Here is a 23,873-nt window from a genome sequence, read left to right on the forward strand (position 1 = left end):
GCAAGAGCAAACAGGATAACCCAAGCCGAAATGCAACACAGAAGGAGCTGTTACGTAACTTATGGAATTTTTTTATTAGTCTATTTTAAAATGATCCAAACATGTTTCATTTTAATGATTACTCATGTTTGTTAGGTGTGATTTAAAGCAGTTTTTGTTTCTGGCCTCCCGTATCTACTTTTCGGTACAAGACAGTTAGACCATGTCATTAGAATGGATCAACCATTGACCAAGGATTCGTCAGGCGTTAAATAAATTTCATGATACAAAGATAAGATGTAAGTGATGGTCCTACACTCCGTTAAATGATATATTTTTAATGGAACGTACACTTCTAACCATTATATTTTGCTAAATTTGGCTTCAGTGGTCTTGTGACTGATCTTTGATATACAATTGTGAAATTTGCTAAGGTGGAGTAATATTTTATACACAAAGAGGTGAGTCAACTGTTTTATTCAGAAGTCTGTGAGTCGAAGGTTTTGCTTCATTCATAAAATGTGAGGGGTATACTTGAAAAGCCTTCATGTGTAGTGTGATAGACAAGAGATTGATCAGGGATAGGAGATTTGCTCTGCAAATAAAAAGTGTTAGATGCGTCAGCTAGAAAAAAAATCCACTAAACAATTGTATTAAGCCAACATGCAGGTCTGCTTATAGTTTAAATACGCGCAGAACTCGTAAAATATAACATACATGTATTTTGTTTGAAATTTATTCAAGAAAAAGAAGGTTTCCAGTTACTGCTTTTGCTTCAAATGTATACCAAAATGCACCATTTGCCATCATCACTTTAAAAAGTACTTCCGGAGTGGGAAAAGATACCCCGAATCCCCCTACACAACCCCTGCGTACTACGAATAAGGCCTCAGCTACGCGCCTGGCCAACATGTAGTGCTCAACCCCAGATATTTTGTAATAGTAAGGAGCTAAAATTGACTCTCTATTAGAAAATATTAAAAGATAAGCATAAGGACGTACATGTAGATGGGGTGATCCTTACAAAGGCTACTTTCGTTTTCAAATTTAGCCTTCGTTACTTCCTGGAATACGGAATGTCAGCGACCTCCGCTACTTGAATCACATCCGTTCATTCGATAGTGCTCAGTGCATGATCTAATCGGGTTGTCACATTTTTCTAGCTAGAACAAAATATATTGACATAATAATTTGTGTTTAATATCTTAAAGGATTTTTAGCTTTACCTGTCAGGATTAGTGTGCATGCATACAAAATACACGTTTACAAGTAAGGTTAGTTTCTATCAAATTGATAAAATGTTCTTTTTTTTAAAATATTGTAAGGTGGTTGATTTGTGCCATGTCGTTTGTCGTGTTTGAAATGAGAAGACACAACAGCAAGACACAAACAGAAAGTGTCGTGCCGCCGGGGTGAAGACGTACAATACGACAGTATTTTTTGTGCATGTGTAAAATGTAGACATGAATAGAGATTGCTATATAATATATATATGCCTTCTTAAGATGGTTCACATTGTTGAAAATAAACATGTACGTCTTTCAGCTTTTAATTATTTATATTTTAAACGCATTTGATTTTATTTTAAATGCATACATGACTTTAGATAATAGAGGGTGTTATGTCAATAGCGACCTTGACTGAACGTGTAAACAGCGGAGCGTACAAAGTTACAAAGCAATAATTGCAGATATTGAATAAACTAAAATAATAGTTTCAAGGTTAGACGACTATAAAAGCTTCTTATCGCATAGTGCGGCAATTTTCCTTTGATCTTTGCAGCATGTTATACATAGTAACACACATTATTACTACAAAACTGTGCTGATATCTTACAAAACTGTTGCGATATATATCAACACGGAAATCTCTATGGTGTTTCATAAGAAAAAAAGTGTTCCGATATATATCAGCACAGTAAAACTGTTCCGATATATATCGGAACACTTTTTCTCTATTGAGGTCCTATCAAGGGAGTATAATTTTTTCCTTTCAAAGAAAAGATGATTTTAGCTCCAATTTACAGTTCACAGAGAAAGAATTGTCACAAACACCTACATTTATAAAGTAAAAGAATAAATAAACTAGAATATTTCAAAAACTTGATAGTTATTGCCAAATTCAGAAATACATGAAATATATGAAATTCTGAGATTTCTCAAATGGTTTCTTTTGATTTTTTTTATAAACAAAACAACAAGTATTACAATATGTCTGGCCAATGAAATGCAAAGATTTAAAACCAATGCAGAAATTTGTTGGGTACTTTTATCTGGGGAACACATTTTCTAAAACAGAAGTTTTAGTGTTTCAATCAGCGAGGCGCAGAAAGGGAATCAAAATAGTAAAAATAATAATAAACAAATTTAAATGAAAATAATATATAAATTTTAATGATAAACTATGCGATAAAACAGTTATAATATGTAATGCTCGTGTGTTACCAGGATATATCAGAGCTAGGGGTACATCGAGGGTATTTTTCTCTGCACATATCGTCGAGGCCGGTAGGCCGAGACAGATATGTGAAGAGAAAAATAACGAGAGAAATATTGATAAAACAGTTATAATATGTAATGCTTGTGTGTTACCAGGATATATCAGAGCTAGGGGTACATCTCGTTATTTTTCTCTTCACATATCTGTCTCGGCCTACCGGCCTCGACGATATGTGCAGAGAAAAATACCCTCGATGTACCCCTAGCTCTGATATATCCTGGTAACACACTCTCACACATACTATAACTATTACTTATTGTCATTTTTTTTAAGTGTTAAGTTGAGTCGAGTCGTGTGGTATATGTTTACAGCGGCTTAGTCAGCACGTGAATATCGCGGCACGAAAAATTGACATTTTCAACTTATCTTTCGAATTGTTATTTTAAATCTTGGGGAAGGGTGGATCAAGAGAAAAGTAAAGCTGAATATTTAGATATAGATGAACATTTTTAACACGAGGCCATAAGAAAAATGTTAAGAATAGATACATCAAGTCGGCCTCTCTCGCATGTTACAAATAAACCGTACCTAAATAATTTTAGAAGCCTTGGATTTGACGGGAAATATATACACCGGTATAACGGAGTTGTCGGAAATAAAAACACCGGGAATATTTTATCCATTGTCTCAGCAAAGAGCTAATCTGTTGTTGACATATCTTAAGATATTTAAATAGAAAAGACGAATATGGTGAAGTAACATCAACACAATATTGTAATTTTGATATACAATGTAGTTTAAAAATATTTTGACAGAACAATTTCCCTAAGAAGATAATGACACCTACTTTTTTCATTTTGATTCTTATCAGTTTAACATTCTTCTTCAATATGTGGCGAATTTTGTAAGACTTCACGAGACAAGTTACATTATATAGAGAATAAAAACTTTGTTATATGACACTCTCATGTGAAAACTAAAAACCAGAAAAGTTTACTCAAACATTAAAAACTGTAATGATCTGTCTCATTTTCAGTCCCGATGTCATAATGGCACTGCCTTTTGACCTACTGGCTTCCAAACAATAGGAGAATCTACTGATAACAGGCTGGATATTCAAAGAACTAGACAACAGCTGAAGTGCTTAATAAACGAAAAACAAAACGTCCATCAAACTGTGCTGCAAATTAATAAACTGAACTAAAATATGGCAGAAGCACCTCGCCCTGAAAGGCAGGTAAGCGTAAAGCGAAAGTGTTGCGGATGTACGGAAGGGCAGGTAAGGGTGAAACGACAGTGTTGTGGAGGCAAGTCTTACCAAGAAATATTATTAAACCCAGAAAGGCAGGTAAGCCAGGGTTTATTTTTATTCTGTAGCAGAGGCCGAATATCGGCCTCGTCCCCCAGCCGAGGATTTCCCCCACAGCCAAGGATTTCCCCTACCGCAGTCGAAATTCCCCTAAGTCCGAAATTCCCCCCTCCAAAATCGTAAACAAAGCAATGGAGATTACTCCCAGCGATTTTCCCGACCGAATATCGGACCCGTTCACAATTGCAGACGGTCTTTCACAATTTTCAATGGGTGTGGAAACCTTTAGAAATAGTAGAAAAATGTTTGAAGAGCGTTCAGTGGACCCGAGGTTCCGGTTTTGACCAGCGAAAATCGATAAAAACTCGTATCTGACCCGCACATAATATGCCGTGGGCGTCTGCTTGTCTCGCGGTAATACTCTTTGATGCGTAACGAGTTCGAAAGCTCTGCCCCTTGTCAATCAAAATCCCAGTGAACTTCATACTGTTTGTCGACACCAGCGTAAGTATGACAGTAGGCGGAGCGTCGTATGTTAATTAGCTACTGACAGATGTCAATCACGCCACGCGCCGACTGACACGTGGTTATCATCAGTATGTAATATAGATGATTGATAAACAATGAAGCGTCATATTATTGTGTTTGTACCTCTTGTTAATTAGCGTTAACAGCTTATGCTGTATTGTGTAATATGTGTTGTTAATTTAAAGTAATTATTTTATGTGCTTGATTCGATTAAATAAGCCGGTCGGCCGTTACGCAAATTTATTATCTTTGCCGAGGTATTTTGCTAGAGCAAAATAAAATATAAATGTTTTAAGTAATCAGATATTATAAGTATGGAATAGTTCTGGTGAAAAGATGAAATTTAAAACGGGTATTTTATCAAGAATTTTTAATGTTTGCTTTCGTTTTTTCATATTTGTCACACGTTTTCGCGATCGTGATTTTCGGACTTTTTTATCCTTTCTTACAAGATTTTCTAGTACAATTGAAATAAAAAGCCAACAAAAGTATGCATTTAATAATAATATGATGACTCTTGCAAAAGCAACTCTTATTTTAAAGCATTTTTTGTGAATAAAAGCATGTGACCTTTAAATATTCAATGATTTGAGCATTTCAACTCTCCCCACCCACCTTGTTACAATGATAAGTGAACATTAGTGCAAGTCCATCTATTGCTAAGTGAAAGTGTGTATAGTTGCTAAAAGTTGCAAGAATATGTAATAAAAACATAGTTTAAAGTGTTTATTATGCATAATTGTAAATTCCCCCCTGAGTGAAAAAATTCCCCAAAACTGCTCGTCGCGCTCTATTTTCTTCCCCCAGTGACAGGCTGGGGCCTCTTCCCCCAGTCGTAAAAAAAACCCTGTAAGCGAACGTGTTAACTGCGGTTGTACAGAAGGGCGGGTAAGGGTGAAACGACAGTATGGCGGAGGCGGGAGACAATCAAAATCCCCTTGATCAAAATCCCCTTCACTGAAAACTGACAGGATGTTACAAAATCCCCTTCATACTTTTGCAGGGGGTATCATAATCCCCTCTGTGATTTTTACTTATTTCATCAAGTTCAAATACAACTATACACAATTTAAAAGCCTATTGCATAAAGCACGTAAATACAATGCCTTTAGCAAACATAGTTTAATTTGGAGCACTGATATCTAAATATCTGTTATGAAAATTACAGAGGGGATTATGATACCCCCTGCAAAAGTATGAAGGGGATTTTGTAATACCTAGTCATTTTTCAGTGGAGGGGATTTTGATCAAGGGGATTTTGATATACAAGTCTTACCCAGAAATATTATTACGCCCAGAAAGGCAGGTAAGGATAAAGCGCCAATGGTGCAGAAGCACAGTGTCAGAACGTCAGCCTCGCCAAAAAGACAGATACTGAGGACAAAGCGTCAGTGTTGCACAGATGTCAATTTTTACACGGAAAGACTCTCGTCCAGAAATGCAGGTAAAGATGAAGCGATAGTGATATGGAAGTACACCTTAATGAGCAAACATTTAGCATCACCTTGGATGAGGCGAGACAGGAAATGCAAGTAAGAATGAAGCGGTAGTGATATGGAAGTACACCCTAATGAGTAAACATCTAGCATCACCTTGGAGAAGGCGAGACAGGAAATGCAATTAAGGATGAAGCGGAAGTGATATGGAAGTACACCCTAATGAATAAACATTTAGCATCACCATAGAGAAGGCGAGACCGGAAATGCAAGTAAGGATGAAGCGGTAGTGATATGAAAGCACACTCTAATGAGCAAACATTTAGCATCAACTTGGAGAAGGCGAGACCGGAAATGCAAGTAAGGATGAAGCGGTAGTGGTATGGAAGTACACCCTAATGAGTAAACATTTAGTATCACCTTGGAGAAGGCGAGACCGGAAATGCAAGTAAGGATGAAGCGGTAGTGATATGGAAGTACACCCTAATGAGTAAACATTTAGCATCACCATAGAGGAGGCGAGACCGGAAATGCAAGTAAGGATGAAGCGGTAGTGATATGGAAGTACACCCTAATGAGCAATCATTTAGCATCACCTTGGAGGAGGCGAGACAGGAAATGCAAGTAAGGATGAAGCGGTAGTGATATGGAAGCACACCTTAATGAGCAAACATTTAGCATCACCTTGGAGAAGGCGAGATCGGAAATGCAAGTACGGATGAAGCGGTACTGATATGGAAGTACACCCTTATGAGTAAACATTTAGCATCACCTTGGAGAAGGCGAGACCGGACATGCAAGTAAGGATGAAGCGGTAGTGATATGGAAGTACACCCTAATGAGCACACATTTAGCATCACCTTGGAGGAGGCGAGACAGGAAATGCAGGTAAGGATGAAGCGGTAGTGATATGGAAGTACATGTACACCATAATGTGTAAACATTTAGCTTCACATTGGAGGAGGCGAGACAGGAAATGCAGGTAAGGATGAAGCAGTAGTGATATGGAAGCACACCCTAATGAGCAAACATTTAGCATCACCTTGGAGGAGGCGAGACAGGAAATGCAAGTAAGGATGAAGCGGTAGCGATATGGAAGTACAACCTAATGAGTAAACATTTAGCATCACCATGGAGGAGGCGAGACAGGAAATGCAGGTAAGAATGAAGCGGTAGTGATATGGAAGCACACCCTAATGAGCAAACATTTAGCATCACCATGGAGGAGGCGAGACAGGAAATGCAGGTAAGGATGAAGCGGTAGTGATATGGGAGCACACCCTAATGAGCAAACATTTAGCATCACCTTGGAGGAGGCGAGACCGGAAATGCAAGTAAGGATAAAGCGGTAGTGATATCGAAGTACACCCTAATGAGCAAACATTTAGCATCACCTTGGAGGAGGCGAGACCGGAAATGCAGGTAAGGATGAAGCGGTAGTGATATGGAAGTACACCCTAATGAGCAAACATTTAGCATCACCATAGAGGAGGCGAGACAGGAAATGCAGGTAAGGATGAAGCGGTAGTGATATGGAAGCACACCCTAATGAGTAAACATTTAGCATCACCATAGAGGAGGCGAGACAGGAAATGCAGGTAAGGATGAAACATATCTCAATTTCACTCGAAAGGACAGAAAGCGATGGAGCATTAGTTTGACGAGCGCACATTCTCGTTCGGGAGGTCAGTAATGATAAAACATCATTGTCATGGAAGCATAGACAGAAAAGGATCAAACACCAATATGGTTGGCAAAAAGTCTAACAAGATACAAAACATCAGTATTTATGATGAACAATACGTTCATTAAAGACAGGTAAAGACGAAACATTAGTTGGGTGGAGACACAGCCTCGCCCGGAAAGACGGCTAAAATGGCATACAACCTTGCCCTCAAAGACAAGCCAGGACAAAACATCAGTATGATAAAGGAACAGTCTTACCCAGATAGACAGAAAGGGATGACTCATCATTTTGGTGTAAGCACTGCCTTACCCAGAAAGACGCGAAGACACGAAATATCAGAGCCTTACCCGAAAAGACAGAAAAGGATGAGACATCAGTCTAATGGATACGCAGTCTTACAATAAAAGACAGATATGGATGAAACATCAGTGTATAATCTGGATATACAGAAAGGTATGATGCATCAGTGTGCAAGGGAAACAGTCTTACCCGGAAAGACAAAAAGGTACAAAGTTTCATTTGTTGAGATAAAGTCTTACCCGAAAAGCAGATAGGGGCGAAGTATCAGTGTGATGGTGCAGTCTTATCCGGCAAACGGAAAGAGGTGAAGCATCAATATGAAGAAGGTACAGTCCCACCTGGACACTAAGTCTTGTCCGGAAAGAGAAAACGAAATGAAGTATCAGAATAACTGAGGCACAGTCTAACCCAGAAAGACAGAATCGAAAATCTTATCTAGAAAGGCAGAAAAGGGCGAGGTGTCAGTGTGGTGGAAGCACAGTTCTACCCTGAGGCACATTCCTATCCGCTGGGACAGAACGAAATGAGGCATCAGTGTAAGAAACAGTTTTACCCAAAAAGACAGACCAAGACGAAGTACCATTGTGATGGAAGTACAGTCTTACCCAAAAAGACAGGTAGGGAAGAAGCAGCAGTGTGGTCGACATAAGATCTGTCCATCAAAGATAATCCAAGTAAAATGTCAGACCCAGGTATGTAGACATAAATTGATGAATCATCGGTGTCGCTGACTTATAGCCACTCCCGCAAAGACAGGTAAGGGTGAAGCATTGTGATAGAAACATCTGTCTCACCGCAAAGACATTTACCATCCCTGAAAGACAAATTGTTTTATGTTACTTTGAAGTATGCTTTGTAGCTGTTATGTATTTGTCTCAATATTTCCATTTTATAATTCAAGTATCTTGGAAAAATCAGTCCTACATATAGATTAATGTGAAAGTAACTTTAATGCTTTTTTCACATTTTCATATATAGAGACCGGTACCATCTGGTGATAGTGCTGCTACTGACAACCATGCCCAACAAGAACAAGCAGGTAAGCCAGATAAACTTTTCATATATTATGTGATGGCAGAAGCATTAAAAATATAACATTGACATCTAGGGTGATTTAATAATTAACGCAGCAAGAAACTGGAAATATAAGGACTTTGTCGATATCATAGTCTTAGCGGCAATATAAAGCTTTAGCAGGCTTAGTGCAGTAATCATGCTCGGCCGCTGTATGGGGCTATAAGACGAAGATAACTGATTTAATTAATTTTATCTTAATTAAAATATTTTACACAGGACGAGGTGGTGGGATGTCGATTGAAGAGCTGGGAAACATTTTACAGAGTGTTATGCCACAGAGGGACCAGGATATGAGAAATCTTACAGACAACCTCATTAGGATGAAGGACCAAGAGATAGCACGGCTTACAACACAGATACAGGAACATACTAGCACCATTAGCCGCCTTAATGGTATGATTAACTCGTGTGTCAGGTGGTGAATCTCTTACTTTGTTAACATAGTTTCATCGTCAATGTAGACATTGTTCAAAGTTAGAAAGCGTTATAAAAAGCTGAGTTTTATTTGCTACTCAATAAAGTGTCTATTTTATTAAAGTCATGGTCAAAGGGAGACTACTACATGTATTCAGAAATTTCCTTTGCATTGATTGATCGCGGCCGATGCCTTCATACTGAATAGGACAAGTGTTTGCACGCTGGGGAAAATATTTCATGATGGACCTGTCAATTCTTTACTTGTGGGTGAAACAGGTCTCATAAGCGTAAATACGACTAGCTTCTACTGATTATAAAACATACCGTACGATTTGTTGTGAATTAACTGTTGTTGTACTTTTAGTAGTTTAACCGCCACCCTTGTTTAAGAGCAACATTTAAAAACACGTTTTTTTCATCCTCAAGTAATAAGTAAGTAGACTAGCCCAGTTTAATCAATCTAGACGCATAATCTAACTGTTATATATAGAGCGCTTACTTCACCCGATTTACATTCGGAACATTTTCACGCGTTTCGGGCTTTATCGTATGTTTAACATGGGATTTTTGAACCGTCCAAAGATGCTGGAAATGTTTGTCTCATTGTTCATTTTTTTTTAAATAAAAATGTTACTGCTTTCATTGTCTACCACTTTTTTTCCACCCTTGCCTGAAAAAACAGTAATGAGTTTGTACACTGTTCAGACAATTTAACCAAACACAAGTTTACCTGCATAAACAGAAAGCATGATATGTCACCATGCGCGGATCCAGGGGGGAGGGGGGGGGGGCCGGAGGTCCGGACCCATCTGGAAAATCTTTAAAAAGGAAAGAAGACAAGAAGGAAAGAAAATGTTTTTCGAAAAAGGCAACATTAGGACTGCATGTAAAGTATATGCGGCTGCTGCTACATACGACCCCGACATAATTCATATTATTTATCTAAAAGAAACTAAGAATTTAACCTTCAAGAAAGCTTGATTTTATCATTTTCCCAAATTTAACAGGTTAGTCCATAAAACTGTTCCAGAATGCAAAAAATGAAGTGCTAAATTTCAAAATTTCCAGGGGTGGGGGGGGGGAGGAGCAGGGGATCGGACCCCTCTGAGAAAATTGGCTGTGTCCGTGCATGGTCACTATACCTGTCCAGTACTGGACATTATGGTAAACGCTTCTTTCCTGCACAAATGACAATTTCGCAACTTCTGTCCGGTTTGTACAAATTTCTGGCCGCGATAAACCATTTGACTTGTTACTTAGTTGTTTACTGATAACTTTATAAACTAGCAATATTAAACTTTGTTATATACCTATGAATGTTTTTACTCAAACGCTAACGACTACAAAACCCTTCACATTCAGCTGCCGTAGGTAAGGAGAAATATTCAGCCAATAATGGTGTCGTAATGGGTGGTGTCTCGAAGTTCAATGCATCAAATAGTTTACCTTCCAGACGAGTTTTCAGTCTTATTTGTGGTAAATTATAGTTCAATTTTGGCTGTTACAACACCAGAAATAGGTATATGTATATAATAAAAGGGTCATTGAAATATTACCTTGATCTGCAAATATGTGTTAGGCTCTCGTGGATTTTGTCAGGCCGGATCACATAGTCAAAGAAATAGAACTAAATAACATGTTTACCAAAAGTAACATTTGTTTTACTACCCATGTTGTACCTGTATATGTATGACGTGCAAGCCAGGTAAGGCAAAATCCATGAGAGCCGAAGACAACATTGCAGATCCGGGTACTGTTATAAAAGCCCTATCTTATTTCACATCGCAGATAAGACATTATTTGTTTGATCAGAATGTTATATCTCTTAATAGTCATAGGATCAATTAAAAAGGCGCTAGTACTTTATCCCATCAGGCATCATTCGCATATTGTGAGCTTGAAACAGCAAAAGTACAATACATGTACTAAGATGTTGAAAAAAATATGGAAACTAAGATGGTGAAAAGATGAAACCGTGATGATGAAAACACGAAACTCCGATGTTAAAAAGTCGAAACAAATAAAACTGTGTTTGGCCTTTAATTTTCTTATTTTAGGTGAACTCAGGGTTGTACAAGATCAGCTTGGTGATGAATTGCCCATACTGACGGAAAGATCCGCTCAACTACAGCTCACATTAGACAGGCAAAGAGAGCAGAACCAGCAGCTACAAGGTAATGACAGTAATGTTATATGTTAGGAGCTGTCAGAATATAGGTATGTACTGGATTGTTTAGAAGGTGCAGGACGCTAGATAATATTAGCGTTAGGCGCAATCTGGGCTATATAAAGGCTTTTTCAGCCTAATTATGTTCTGTCGATATAGCGCTGGAATATGCGCCAAATTAATACGATTTATCAACTTCGTTTGTTCTACTGATATACAAGGTCGTACCGTGAATCTCCTCAAAGGAAAAAACAATGGAAGGCAAATACATTACTGCTCCTACAGTCGTCGCTATCAGCAACGATATTTACAGTAGCACTTTACTTCTAAAACATAATTCTTAATTAAGTATTATCACAAGATACACAATATTTATTATTGATTGTTTTAAACGGTAGTATCTTACAATGTGGGATAGAACCGTCGTCGAAATAAATCGTAAACGTTTACAGCTTGAGGTTGTACTTACTTCTTTTCAATAGATACAAATTAATCAATAGATCCCGTTCTCATGTTAACGATTCCAGACAAGATCCAGAGTCTTGAAAATAGTGTGACGGCATACAAGGTCGCAGTGAAGCAAACGACGGAACAGAAGAAATTTCTGGAAGATCAGCACTTGCAAAAGACTCGAGAATTACAAACAACTAAGACGCAGCTAGGTGAGAACAAACAGTTAACAGTCACTACTGAATCAATTGCTCATAAATGTATGCTTCGTATGAAAATAGAAAACTAGCCCGATGCAAAGCTTACAAAAACAGTGCCATTCGCTTCATTTGTTGTCCTACTTTATGACAATGTTCAATTTCTTCACTGAACGCTATTTAAATTTAGCCTCTTAAAGATCGTTTGAGTCATATAATACAACCTAACTAAATGATAGCAGACTACGTTTGAATTAGTCTGTTTATAAGAGGTAATGAATTGTTCAACATACCGTGCACCCACTATGACCGACTAAACGCTTAAAATGATATAATATCATAATTATCTTTGTAATTCTGTATAACATCAAAAGATATAGTAAAGATAGATTTCTCGGAGAACCTAGGACTAAAAATACAGCCTAAGAGCCACGCATTTGCAAAGTAGGCCTACAAAAAAGAATTGTTACGGAAAAATATTACAGACGGGTTCCTTCAAAAATCCAACAAGTACATTTAAATTTTATGCAAAATATAGATAGAGGGGATGTGGGGGGATGAGGGGTACAAAGGGGGCGGGGGAAGAGGTCGAAGGCGAAAGTAGAACAAGGATGAATATACAAAGGAATGTTACGTTCCTTAATCACAGTTACACTACATCAAAGATGTACACACAAAGCCACACCCAACTAACTAACACAGATAAGTAGACAAGTAAGACATAACAACACAGTAGGGCACCACGCAAGACACACAAGCACACAAACGCACATAAATAAGCAGGAAAAACAATCGTGTATCTCCTAAAGATTCCGGTAGCCAAAATAAAGGTGGAGGGGCACGAAAACTTACTCAATACTAAAGGGAGAGGGGATGCCAAAACAAAGAAGCGCAATTTCAAGGGGAAATGATGGGGACAATAGTGGGGAGTGAGGAGAAGGAGGAAAAACGCTAACAACAAACAAGACAACATACGCAACACAAAATACAAGACAGACAGAAAACCAGTTGAAAATAAGGGTACCGCCTTGGAACGGTCAGTAATCTATATAGAGGAAACTGGGGGTTAAAACGCGTTTAGGGTATTCCAACCTCGCACATACCCTATTTACAACAAGTTAGACAATACAATGTAAATAAAATCCCCGCTGAAAAAGGCTCTAACATTAGCGAAAGACACCAGATCATATTAAGTAAAACATAAAATTAAGGTAAATCTAAGGTATAATTACACCAATATACTCAACAACTTGTATGAAGTCAAAGCACAATAATCTAACTTTTAAGGGCACGACTAAGAGAGCTGATTACCTTTTATTTCATCGTTGTTTTGAACGCATACTGAATAATGGAATAAACGCAATAACATTTTTTTAAATTGTTCTTTTTAATTGTAGATGTGAGTAAGAAAGAAAATGCACAGCTGAAGTTGCAACTGCAGAGTACTAAAGGTATTTTCATTTTACGTATCAAACACGTCAAATTTCTCTTAAAATGTTAAACTACCCTAATTCAACTCAGTACATCAAACACCTCTGAGTTTATTTTACATAACAATTACGTCTGAAAGTAAATGCCATTTTCCATTGACGTCGCTATTAGATCAATTTAAAAGACATGCAATTCACCTTTTTATATTCTAATACATTAACGGTAAGAAATATATACATGATCAATCATTATAAAGCCTGTGTTGTCTGTGGATTCCTGCAGGTGTCCATGGCATGAATAGACAGTGCCTTCCATACAGATACAGATGTGGTAATTTGTCACGAAAGATAGTAACGGAGTCCATTCAATTCAGAATCGGAAAAAATAACAAGAACAAAGTATTTCTTTAAATCTTTATCTTTTCTTGTTTTTATAGTAATAATATTTTGATTATCAACAGTTGCTTTGAAAGCTAAAAAAGAACAGCTAGAAAAAAGCGAATCGACTGCAGAACAAATGAGAGAGATGGTAAACACTATATTTCAACAAAAGCAAATGTTGGATGGTAAGCATCTCTATTGATATTTTATTTATATGTGGGAGAACAAGTGTTTGCTATATAAAATTTTCATCTGAGAGGAAAGGCTACATACTAACTTTTTCAAAATACGTGTATCTTTATATAATGTGAAGAAAAATCTGCCCTGCTCATTTAACGTAAGCGTAATTTCCCGTAAATGACAAGAAATACAGTTCACAATTTTACTTAAACACAAAACTTAAATGACATAAAATACAATAAGTATTTTCAATTAAATCTTATTAAAATTTATCTTAAATTTCTATCACAGTAACACAACTGTTATTGCAAATTCTGTTGAAACACGGTACCTCGAACATACTTATCTCAAAATTCAGGTTATCCTGAAGACATTTTCAAAAAAACGTGCACAGTTTAAGTCGGATTTCGCTTATCTCGGAGTAAAATGCTCGATCCCTTCATAAAAAGATGTTTTTCGTAACTTAAAAAAATGGAATGAATTTCGTGGTATGATGTGTCCTACATTCCTTTAATAGTAAAACTCTTTCCGGCTGCATTTGCCTTTTATTATTCTGTCTGCCATCTCATTCCTTTTAAAGTGTATTCAGACATAAGAACATTCATAATTATACATTGTGTATTGCTTTTATTTCAGCGGATCTTGACACAACACGTAAGGAATGTGTGCAACTTGGCCAGCAGGTCAAGCAACTACAGATGTTTGAGAGTATGTACCAAGATACTGCTCAACAATTAGAGCATCTCAATGAAACAGTATTGCCAAAAAAGGATTCAACCATTATTCAACTGCAAGAAAGGACAAAGGATCTTATTGGTAAGTTATTATGTTATTTAACTTGAAGATTTCTTCAGTTACATATTCATCTAGCAGATTTCTTCGGTTACATATTCAACTAGCAGATTTCTTCGGTTACATATTCGATAAAAAGGCCAGTTGATTATTTAGACTGTTGTTTATGCAGTTGTACTAACATGAAAAAAGTTACAAATCCGTTTCGTACACCGAATCATGTGACAAAACTTTCTGAGGAGTGTAACAAAAACAAAGATGAGGAAAGATATAACGAATATATTTACAATACTTTTTGTAAGATTAATGTAATTCTGAGATAGTTGTTTGTGTTTTGTTTTAAAATTATGTAGGTAAATTCTGAGATAATCATGATGATTTCATCGAGAGCAATTATTTGCAGATGATGTAGCCATTTTACGTCAAAACAATATTCCACTGGATCAACATGTCCAGATTCTACAGATCAAGTTACAACAAGCAATTCAGCAACTTCACTGCTACTATGGTAAGTTGCCACGTATATTAGAGTTTAATTGACATATGCAATGATAGGATTGATGTTTAATATTATATAAGATATGACAGATCAACACATAACAAAACATAATGCTTCTTTGGATATAAAGGAAGCCATGGACTGTAAGAAATACCTAGTTGTATAAGTTTAGGCCACAGCAAAAAGTGTATTCTGCTATCGAAGCCTAATATGGTTTTCTCGAAGTTTTTAGTAAATTGTTTTGTGGTTTTAAAATCATGAACACATAATTGCCTTTGTATGCATGCATTAATTGTCTTTGTATACCTGTATTAATTGTAGTTTTTCATCGTAATATTTCTTTTATTTTTCGACAGAACAAGAATATGGGAGCAAGATTATAAGGATAGAAAAAATGAATGAAGTTCTAAAGAAACAGCTGAACGAAAAGGAAACTGAACTACAGCATCGAGAGGATGTAGGGGGTAATGCAGTTCATATTCAAACACATAAGAACGGTTCAAGAGGATTGATAACAATGTTCGATACAATTGTATTAAATAAATAAAATGACAAATACCTAATTTTAGTGTGACCAAATGATCTTCATTATTATATAAATTTATATTCGATAAAACAAAACAACTTGTGCAAGAAAGTGAAATGTCGTATTACAAGGTCGTATTATATAGTATATTGCAATATTATGGTAAAGTGTGGTAGAATCATGCAACCTGTTTACATCTACGGGGTCGTCTGCATGTTATATTGTAATTTCCTTGCATACACTGGGTCGTCTGCATGTTATTTTGCAATTTCCATGCATACAAGAGGTCGTATTTTGTAAGTTATTTTCCTAGCATACACGAAATCGTCTGCATGCTATATTGCAACTTAATTACATACACTGGTCGTCTGCATGTTACATTCCATTCATACAAGAGGTTGTCTGTATGTTATTTTGCAATTTTCATGTATACACGAAATCTTTTACATGTTATTTTGCAATTTCCTTGCAAACACGACGTCGTCAGTATATTATTTTACAATAATTTCCATACATACACAAAATCGTATTTCTATTTCCATGCATACACGAAGTCGTCTGCATGTTATTTTGCAATTTCCATGCATACACGAGGTCATCTGTATGTAATTTTGAAATTTCCACGCTTACACGAAATCGCCTGCATGTTATTTTTCAATTTCAAGAGATATACGATGTCGTCTGCATGGTATTTTGTAATTTCTATGCCCACACGAGGTCGTCTATATGTTATATTGCAATTTCTATGCACACATGAGGTCGTTTGTATATTGTATATATTGTAATGCAATTCCACTATGTTATATTTCCACGTATACACAAACTAGGTCTTGTGCAAGTTATACGGAAATTTCTTTGCCAACATGAGGTCGTTTGTAGGTTGTATTGCAATTTGAAGTATAGCTTAGTCTGCTATATCTCAATACAAAGTGGCCACGGTCTATATTGCAATCTTCATATCTGCACTAGGTCATCTGTATGAAATGCCAACACCTGGGATTCCGCATGTTACTTTGCAGTTTTTATGCCTGACGGTCAAAGTCGCCTGAAAGAATGATAGAAAATACAGATCAGAAGTAATTCCGATGAAACAGTGCTTCCATAGATTTCCGTTCATAGCAATTCTCCTCGTCATTCAGACGATGATAAGCTCACAGAATATCGAACATTTCCTTTTTATTTTATTAAACTCATTCCCTGCAGACACGACGGAATGATTTGTGGCGTATTCTTTGCTTCCGCGTGCAAAACATTCTATGAATCGTCTGTTCGGAGATCAGTCTCGCACTGCAGTCTTCAATTGGTAAAGTTCAGTTCTTAAACTTACGACAGCAAAATGTATAAAACAAGAAATACCATTGCTTCTGTGCTATGGCTAAGAATTAAAGAAAGTATTTCGTTTCAGATGAACTTAAATCAGCAACGAGGACCTACAAGAACCTCATAAGTGAGAACTGTGATCTCAAAGACAAAGTGAAGGAACAGGACAACCAGATAAGGCGATTAAGACAGGACGTTGCTCATTCAAAACGTAAAACGAAACGCTTACAAGAAATTTTAATAACATACTTAAACTAGAGATATTTTTGAGAAAAGCGCATGTCTCTCACAATTGCCCCTATGAAAAATGTCTAGTTTCTCTAGATGGTTTGGACGAGTGGATCCAATTATATGGTCTGGACGAGTGGATCCAATCAGTAATTCAAGGACCATAATTCAAAAGCACCTGAGCGGATTTGGCTAGTTATCGAACTTGGCGGAGGTCTTATGGTCAAACACATTTTGTTCAAGTTTGGTAAAGTTCGGATGAGAAATGTTCGACTTAGAGAGCAGACAGGAGTAAAAAGGCTGATTTTTCGGTAATTCAAGGGCCGTACTCAAATAGTTAGACGATTGGCTATTCGAATTGACCGAGTTCATGCAAACAGATTTGGTTAGTTGAAGATCGAAAAAGTTTGACTAGAGTGCGACAGAGTAAAGGCCGATTTGGTATTTAATGCCTATCAAAATGCGACGATTTGCTATATCGAATTGCTGGATTTTAGTCAAACAATGTTTAGTTTGGTGAAATCGGATGAGAAATGTTTCGACTTAGAGTGCTGACACGCTTTGTGACAGACATACAGACACACACACAGACTGGAGTAAATCAATATGTCTCCCACACCACTGTGTGGTGGGAGACATAATTCTTTTATTCTAGTATTTCATTACTTTTTCATTGATTTTCTGTTGTCAAAAATGGATATAATACTATAGTACTAGTGGTGAAAGGATGTCGTGCCTGTGTTCATTCACATTTCTACTTACTCTTTTTCGATTTCCTTTTGTTGTGTAATGTTATAGGTGTGTTTTATGCACAAGTCCTCACCTAACAGCATGACATCGGCAACAATGTAATATGTTGGGAAGAGTTGCCCCGTTTATGTAAAAAAACAACAACAATTTTTAAAGAATGGCTATTTTTAGCTCACCTGAGCCAAAGGCTCAGGATGAGCTATTGTGATCACTCATCATCCGTCCGTCGTCCGGCGTCTGTCCACACTTTCCTTTAAACAACATCTCCTCCTAAACCAACAAGCCAACTTTGACGAAAATTCACAGGGATGTTCCTTGGATGGTCCTCTTTAAAAATTTTTACAAAGAAATGAATTTCATACGGAACTCTGGTTGCCATGGCAACCGAAAGGAAAAATCTTCTTGTCCAAACCCACAGATCATAGGACTTTAATATTTGGCATGTAGCATCATCTAATGGTCCTTTACCAAGTTTGTTCAAATTATCCTCCTAGGGTCAAATATGGCCCCGCCCTGGAGGTCACATGGTTTACATTGACTTATATAGGGAAAACTTTGAAAATCTTCTTGTCCAAAACCCCGCCCCGGGGTCCAAAATTTTACATAGTGTTATATAGGAAACAAACTTTAAAAATCTTCTCGTCTGAAACCCCAAGATCTAGGCCTTTGATATTTGGCATAAAGCATTGCCTTGTGGTCCTCTAACAATCTTGTCTGAAACTACAAGGCCTTGGCTATTGATATTTGGTATGATGCATTGCCTAGTAATCCTCTACCAAGATTATTCAAATTATGACCCTATGGTGAAAAGAGGCCCTACCCAGGGGGTCCCAAGTTTTACATAGACTTATTTAGGATAAAACTAAAAAAAAATCTTCTTGTCTGAAAGTTCAAGGCTGAAGCCTTTGATATTTGGTATGTAGCATTGTGTAGTGGTTCTCTAACAAGATTGTTCAAATTATGCCCCTTGGACGAAAAAAGGCCCCGCCCTGGGGGTCATTTGTATGGGTTATATAGGAAAAAATACTTTAAAAATTATCTGGTCATATTTCCTAGACCGTTTAATTATAATTACTTGATGACACCAAGTAATTAGGGGTCACTTGACTGTGACCTTGACCTACTGGAATCGTGACCTACTGACCTACCTTTTCGTTTTTAAAGTTACAGTATAGAAATTTGGACCACCTGTATATTTTTATACAGATTTCAATAGTCATTTTGAATAGTCTTAATCGTGACCTTCTGACCTACTTTCTTGTTTTTGAAGATACAGCATGGAAATTTGGACCACATGTAGAACTTTTGAGACAGACTTCAATACTGATCTTAAATATTATTAACCCTGACCTACTAACCTACCTTCTTGTTTCTGAAGCTACAGCAAAGAGATTTGAACCACGTGTATAATTTTTAACAGATTTCAGTACTTGTCTTGAAGAATCTTTACCATGACCTTCTCATCTATTTTTTGTTTGTTTTTGAAGCATTAGCAAAGAAATTTGTTTAACCAAGCAATTAATCTCAAGTGACCGATGTAATGCCATCATAGCCCTCTTGTTTCTAGTGTCTGTCAGTAAAAGAACTGGCATGAGGCAAACGTAAGTTACGCAAATGAATAAAATAAACGTTGTGAATTGGCAAAGAATGATGTGAAATATATTTTTCTGTTGTAGAGAGAACAAACGAACTTGAACGCAAGATAAACTTTCATATGAATGTGTAAGTACAAATTATTGTACATTGTCAGTTATATTTACTGTTACACCACAGAGATCCTTCGTGGTCAGATTGGTACTCGTTTAAGGTCGCTAAGGAGTTTTGCCTCGAAACCCGTCATGAATGCAGAATTCCATTCAAGAATGGATTCAAACCAGCCGGCTTATACGCCATTTTGCAACGTTTTCTTGTGTCCGCGTTACAAATGGTTATATGTATAAAGTAGTGTTACAACTCCTCTCTGTCAGTCCATGTATGTATGTCGTGGCTGATCTATGAACTTTTTCAAGATTGGTCGGATTTCAAAATAATTTGGCAAAAATTATCACATTAACATGACGACACGTGCAAGACTCAAACCTCACACACAAAGATCAAGGTCATATTTAGAGGCAAAACAGTTAATGCTATTTTTGTGGCCAGTTTAGTTATTTATCTTGCTTCGTAGGATTTGAAAATAATATGGCAGAAATAATGCCTAACTTAAAGACCAAGGTCACATTTAGAGCTAAGACATTTAAGGTCGTTTTTTTTTTTGTCCGGTATAATTTTTTCTATTATTTACGGACGGATATTCAAATAACTTGACACTTCTTCATAATTTGACAATGCGTGTTGTGCAAGATCCAGGTCACTAACACAAAGTTGAATGTCAAACATTAAGGACTTTAAAAAGTTTACGTCATATGTTTTGTTCAGTGAATAACTTGATACAAACATTCAATGAACAAGGCGATATGTCAATGTGATCAAAGGTCAATGTCACATTTACAGGTCGAAGATTTTATGTCATTGTTTCTTGTTAGGCCTTTCACTTTTGTATGCATCGGTGGGTCAGTCTTGTGACATTGATTAATATTCAAATGGCATAGCATAAACATTTAATATTACAAGACCACATATCTCTCAGTCTTGGAGTTAAATATGAGTTATTTATTTTAGTATAGAAGTAAAACTGAGTATTTCCTTTCAAATGTCATTAACAAGGAAATTTACATAATTAATTCTATTTGATTATTGTATGCCTTTCAGGTGTGAGGAGTAAAACGGCTGCATCACCTTAAACCTTATATTGAGAATTTAAATATAAAGAGCCAAGAGCAAGTTCATCACATACATGTACAGCACAAAACACTTTGCTCCTCTGCAAAAATTTTAAAGATATAGATATGCATAGACATGGCGTGCACAGTGATCCCGTGGTATAACATCGGACTGTGCAACCGGGTATTGCCAGTCCTATATCCCGCACTTAATATTACTAACAGCCATCCGGATAAGAGTCTTGTGTGGGGATGCTCACACTTTGCAAGCTAAACAAAACAGGAAATCTTGCCAAACTGGGCCGTCTTCTGTTTCTAGCACTATCGGGTTAAAAAAGAAATCATCCGTATTGGTAAACGGCGGCGGCTACAGATCATGTACATAAATATAAAAATGTGTAAGAATTAGCTGTTGTGTTTTAAGTTGAATTCTTAAGTGACTGATATAATTCTTTGTTGATAAGTGTACTGTACAATGCCTAGATATTGCATGTACAGTTATTCATACAAGTTACTGTTGAATTTGTGTCAATACAGAACTTTTATATTCATTTGTGCATCTAAAAGTGTTTAGGCTCAAATGGAATACATGGCAGCGTTAATGAAAGCATTTCAAATGTTTAGTTTCAGTACTGAAATCATATTAACTTCACATTGACTACATTGCTTCTATAACTGTTCAGTTATTAGTTTGTTGGGTTTAACGTCGCACCGACACAATTTTAGGTCATGTGCCGACTTTCCAGCTTTGACGGTGGAGGAAGACCCCAGGTGCCCCTCCGTGCATTATTTCATCACGAGCGGGCAAGTTATTAGTTTGTACAGTATTTGTAATGGGAATTACATGTGGTAATATGTAAAAGTTGCAACTGTTATATATGTGAAAATAATTTGTGTAAAAATCAACTGTAAAATGTGAAAAATGAAACTGTATATACATATCTCTTAAACTTCAGGCGCGAATAATCAAGCATAAACAATATTTTTTATATCTTTAATGTCTTCTTATGATGTATTTTATGTTGCACAGTGATAAGACACTGATAAAGAGATATATAAAATATATAATATATTCAAAATATTCATTATTCATATGCAATGTTATTTAAGTTACGTTGCGGCGTTTCGTCTGAAGGCCATTTTTTCTTAATATCGAAAGCTAAGGCACCATCTTGATAATGGAAACACAATTATAAGATGCTCGCTGAAAAAAAAAAAATTGAGAAAGAAGTGTGATGCAAAAAATGGACAATGAGCAGTCAGTGATATAGTATGCTTTAAACATTACCCTGCTAAATATCTATAATGAACTTAGCCATCTTTCAATTTGGACAGTACCATTTACTGTTAAAAGGGGTGCTTACCAAAAAGATACTGACTGAATAGGGAACAGTGCAGATCATGATCAGACTGCACGGATGTGCAGACTGATCATGATCAACACTGGTCGCAAAGGCAGAATCAATCGTGTCCAGCATTCTAAGGGTTAAAAAGCAAAATGTATATTTTCAGTAGAGCACCATCTCTATATACCCTCCTTTGGTATGTACAGTGGTCTATGAGGAGTTAACAGCAAAATTAAAAATTGACTGTTGGAAAAGATCTATTATATTCTAGATCTATTTGTTGTATGGAAGGAAGTCCCACAGTACCTAAGTATGTGCGCATCTGGCCAGAAACTTCCCACGCAGGACAAAAAGGTACTACACAACACCATAATTGATCCTAAATCGTATTATACTGTACCGATACTTAAATACAGCGATACCTTCATTATTTACTTTCGACTTAACTATGTAATCGGTTTCGACCACTTTTGTAGAGACCAATACATGTACAGAAAATTTGTTATCTCTCATCCAAATATAAAGTCAGTGCTTTACAGTTGTGTGATTGTTGATTGTTGTGGATTTTACAGGTATTGATTTTATTTAATCCTTTTAGGTAAGCCGCTTTTTGTTTACTTGTATTTCAAATGTTTGCAATGTGCAGGAATACATCCCATCATCGTACCACCTATTGGACTAAAAAGTGTTTCAGCCAATTAATTTGTGCTTTCGTGTGTAATTCGATTTCCAGATTTGCAGTTTTGTTGTCAATGGAATTATTCAATTAACAAGTGTAATTTTCAATTGAACCCCTCACTTTTCCAAGCCCTATGTATGGATTAATTAGTTAGTTGTAAGACTTTCTGCTGGCACCAGTACGATTCCATCAAATGGCATCGATATATCTGAAAAACAACTACTTTTTTTTTAAGAAATGATAAAAGTTTGGAATAAGATAAATATAGCATACGTTTGACCATCTGTTTGATATATAAGATAAATGCTGTGCCAGTTCGAGTCTTTCTGGAATAAATGCAGAATAAAGGACTTGTTTATCATTACTTCCAGGTTATTGTTTCAAATGTCCGATAGAAAGATATTCCAGGGCCGTCGCCGGCTTCGAAAAAGTGGTCCGGCCATGGAACGCGAGTGCAGAAGGCATGAGAGGGGTGGGGGCGTGGGGGAGGGGTAGCACGAGAGAGGGATATTCCCGCTCTGTTAAAGGGGGTTCGGGATCTCCCCGAGAAAGTTTTGAGATTTAGGCTGCCAGTAAATGCGTTTACAGGGTCTGCTTATGATGGTGAACAAGTATTCCAAGTTTCAAAGCAATAGCTTTGATAGTTTAGGAGAAAAGTTGACCTAAACATAAAACTTAACCAAGAAATCTGATATTTTCTAAGTACAAAAGGGGCCATAAATCTTGCAAAAAGCAAGATGGAGTTATGTTTCTTGCTAAACAGGGTCAGCTTATGATGGTGAACAAGTATTCCAAGTTTCAAAGCAATAGCTTTGATAGTTAAGGAGAAAAGCTGACCTAAACATAAAACTCAACCAGGCAACGCCGACGCAGACGCCGACGCCGACGCCGACAACCGCTCAAGTGATGACAATAACTCATCATTTTTTTTCAAAAAATCAGATGAGCTAAAAATCGCACTGGACTATGTTAAAAGCATAACACGACTACATTT

General features: G+C 36.8%; 1 protein-coding gene across 4 annotated transcripts; it reads left to right on the forward strand.

Moving 5' to 3' along the window:
- Nucleotides 1-294: 294 nt before the first annotated feature.
- On the forward strand, nt 295-23,227 carry LOC123561687 (golgin subfamily A member 4-like). Of its 4 annotated transcripts, none has more exons than XM_045354222.2 (14): nt 295-440; nt 3,455-3,655; nt 8,657-8,717; nt 8,972-9,148; nt 11,230-11,346; nt 11,867-12,001; nt 13,384-13,437; nt 13,878-13,982; nt 14,614-14,793; nt 15,173-15,277; nt 15,625-15,732; nt 17,200-17,325; nt 19,769-19,814; nt 20,844-23,227. In XM_045354222.2, the coding sequence occupies exons 2-14, from the start codon at nt 3,626-3,628 to the stop codon at nt 20,854-20,856; spliced, it is 1,257 nt and encodes a 418-aa protein (XP_045210157.2). In that variant the 5' UTR covers nt 295-440; nt 3,455-3,625; the 3' UTR covers nt 20,857-23,227. The 4 variants fall into 4 exon arrangements, with proteins under 4 accessions (XP_045210157.2, XP_045210155.2, XP_045210156.2 ...); XM_045354220.2 differs by lacking the exon at nt 295-440 and adding an exon at nt 975-1,253; XM_045354221.2 differs by lacking the exon at nt 295-440 and adding an exon at nt 975-1,248.
- Nucleotides 23,228-23,873: the final 646 nt, after the last annotated feature.

The sequence above is a fragment of the Mercenaria mercenaria genome, chromosome 10, assembly GCF_021730395.1.
Source record: "Mercenaria mercenaria strain notata chromosome 10, MADL_Memer_1, whole genome shotgun sequence".
NCBI lineage: Eukaryota > Metazoa > Mollusca > Bivalvia > Venerida > Veneridae > Mercenaria > Mercenaria mercenaria.

What these genes read in the sequence shown, in the direction of transcription:
- LOC123561687 (XM_045354222.2), top strand. Translation starts at nt 3,626, where the DNA reads ATGGCAGAAGCACCTCGCCCTGAAAGGCAG. An exon ending in CACCTCGCCCTGAAAGGCAG is followed by an intron (nt 3,656 to 8,656) that starts GTAAGCGTAAAG and finishes TTTCATATATAG; the next exon opens with AGACCGGTACCATCTGGTGA. An exon ending in ACAAAAGCAAATGTTGGATG is followed by an intron (nt 13,983 to 14,613) that starts GTAAGCATCTCT and finishes CTTTTATTTCAG; the next exon opens with CGGATCTTGACACAACACGT.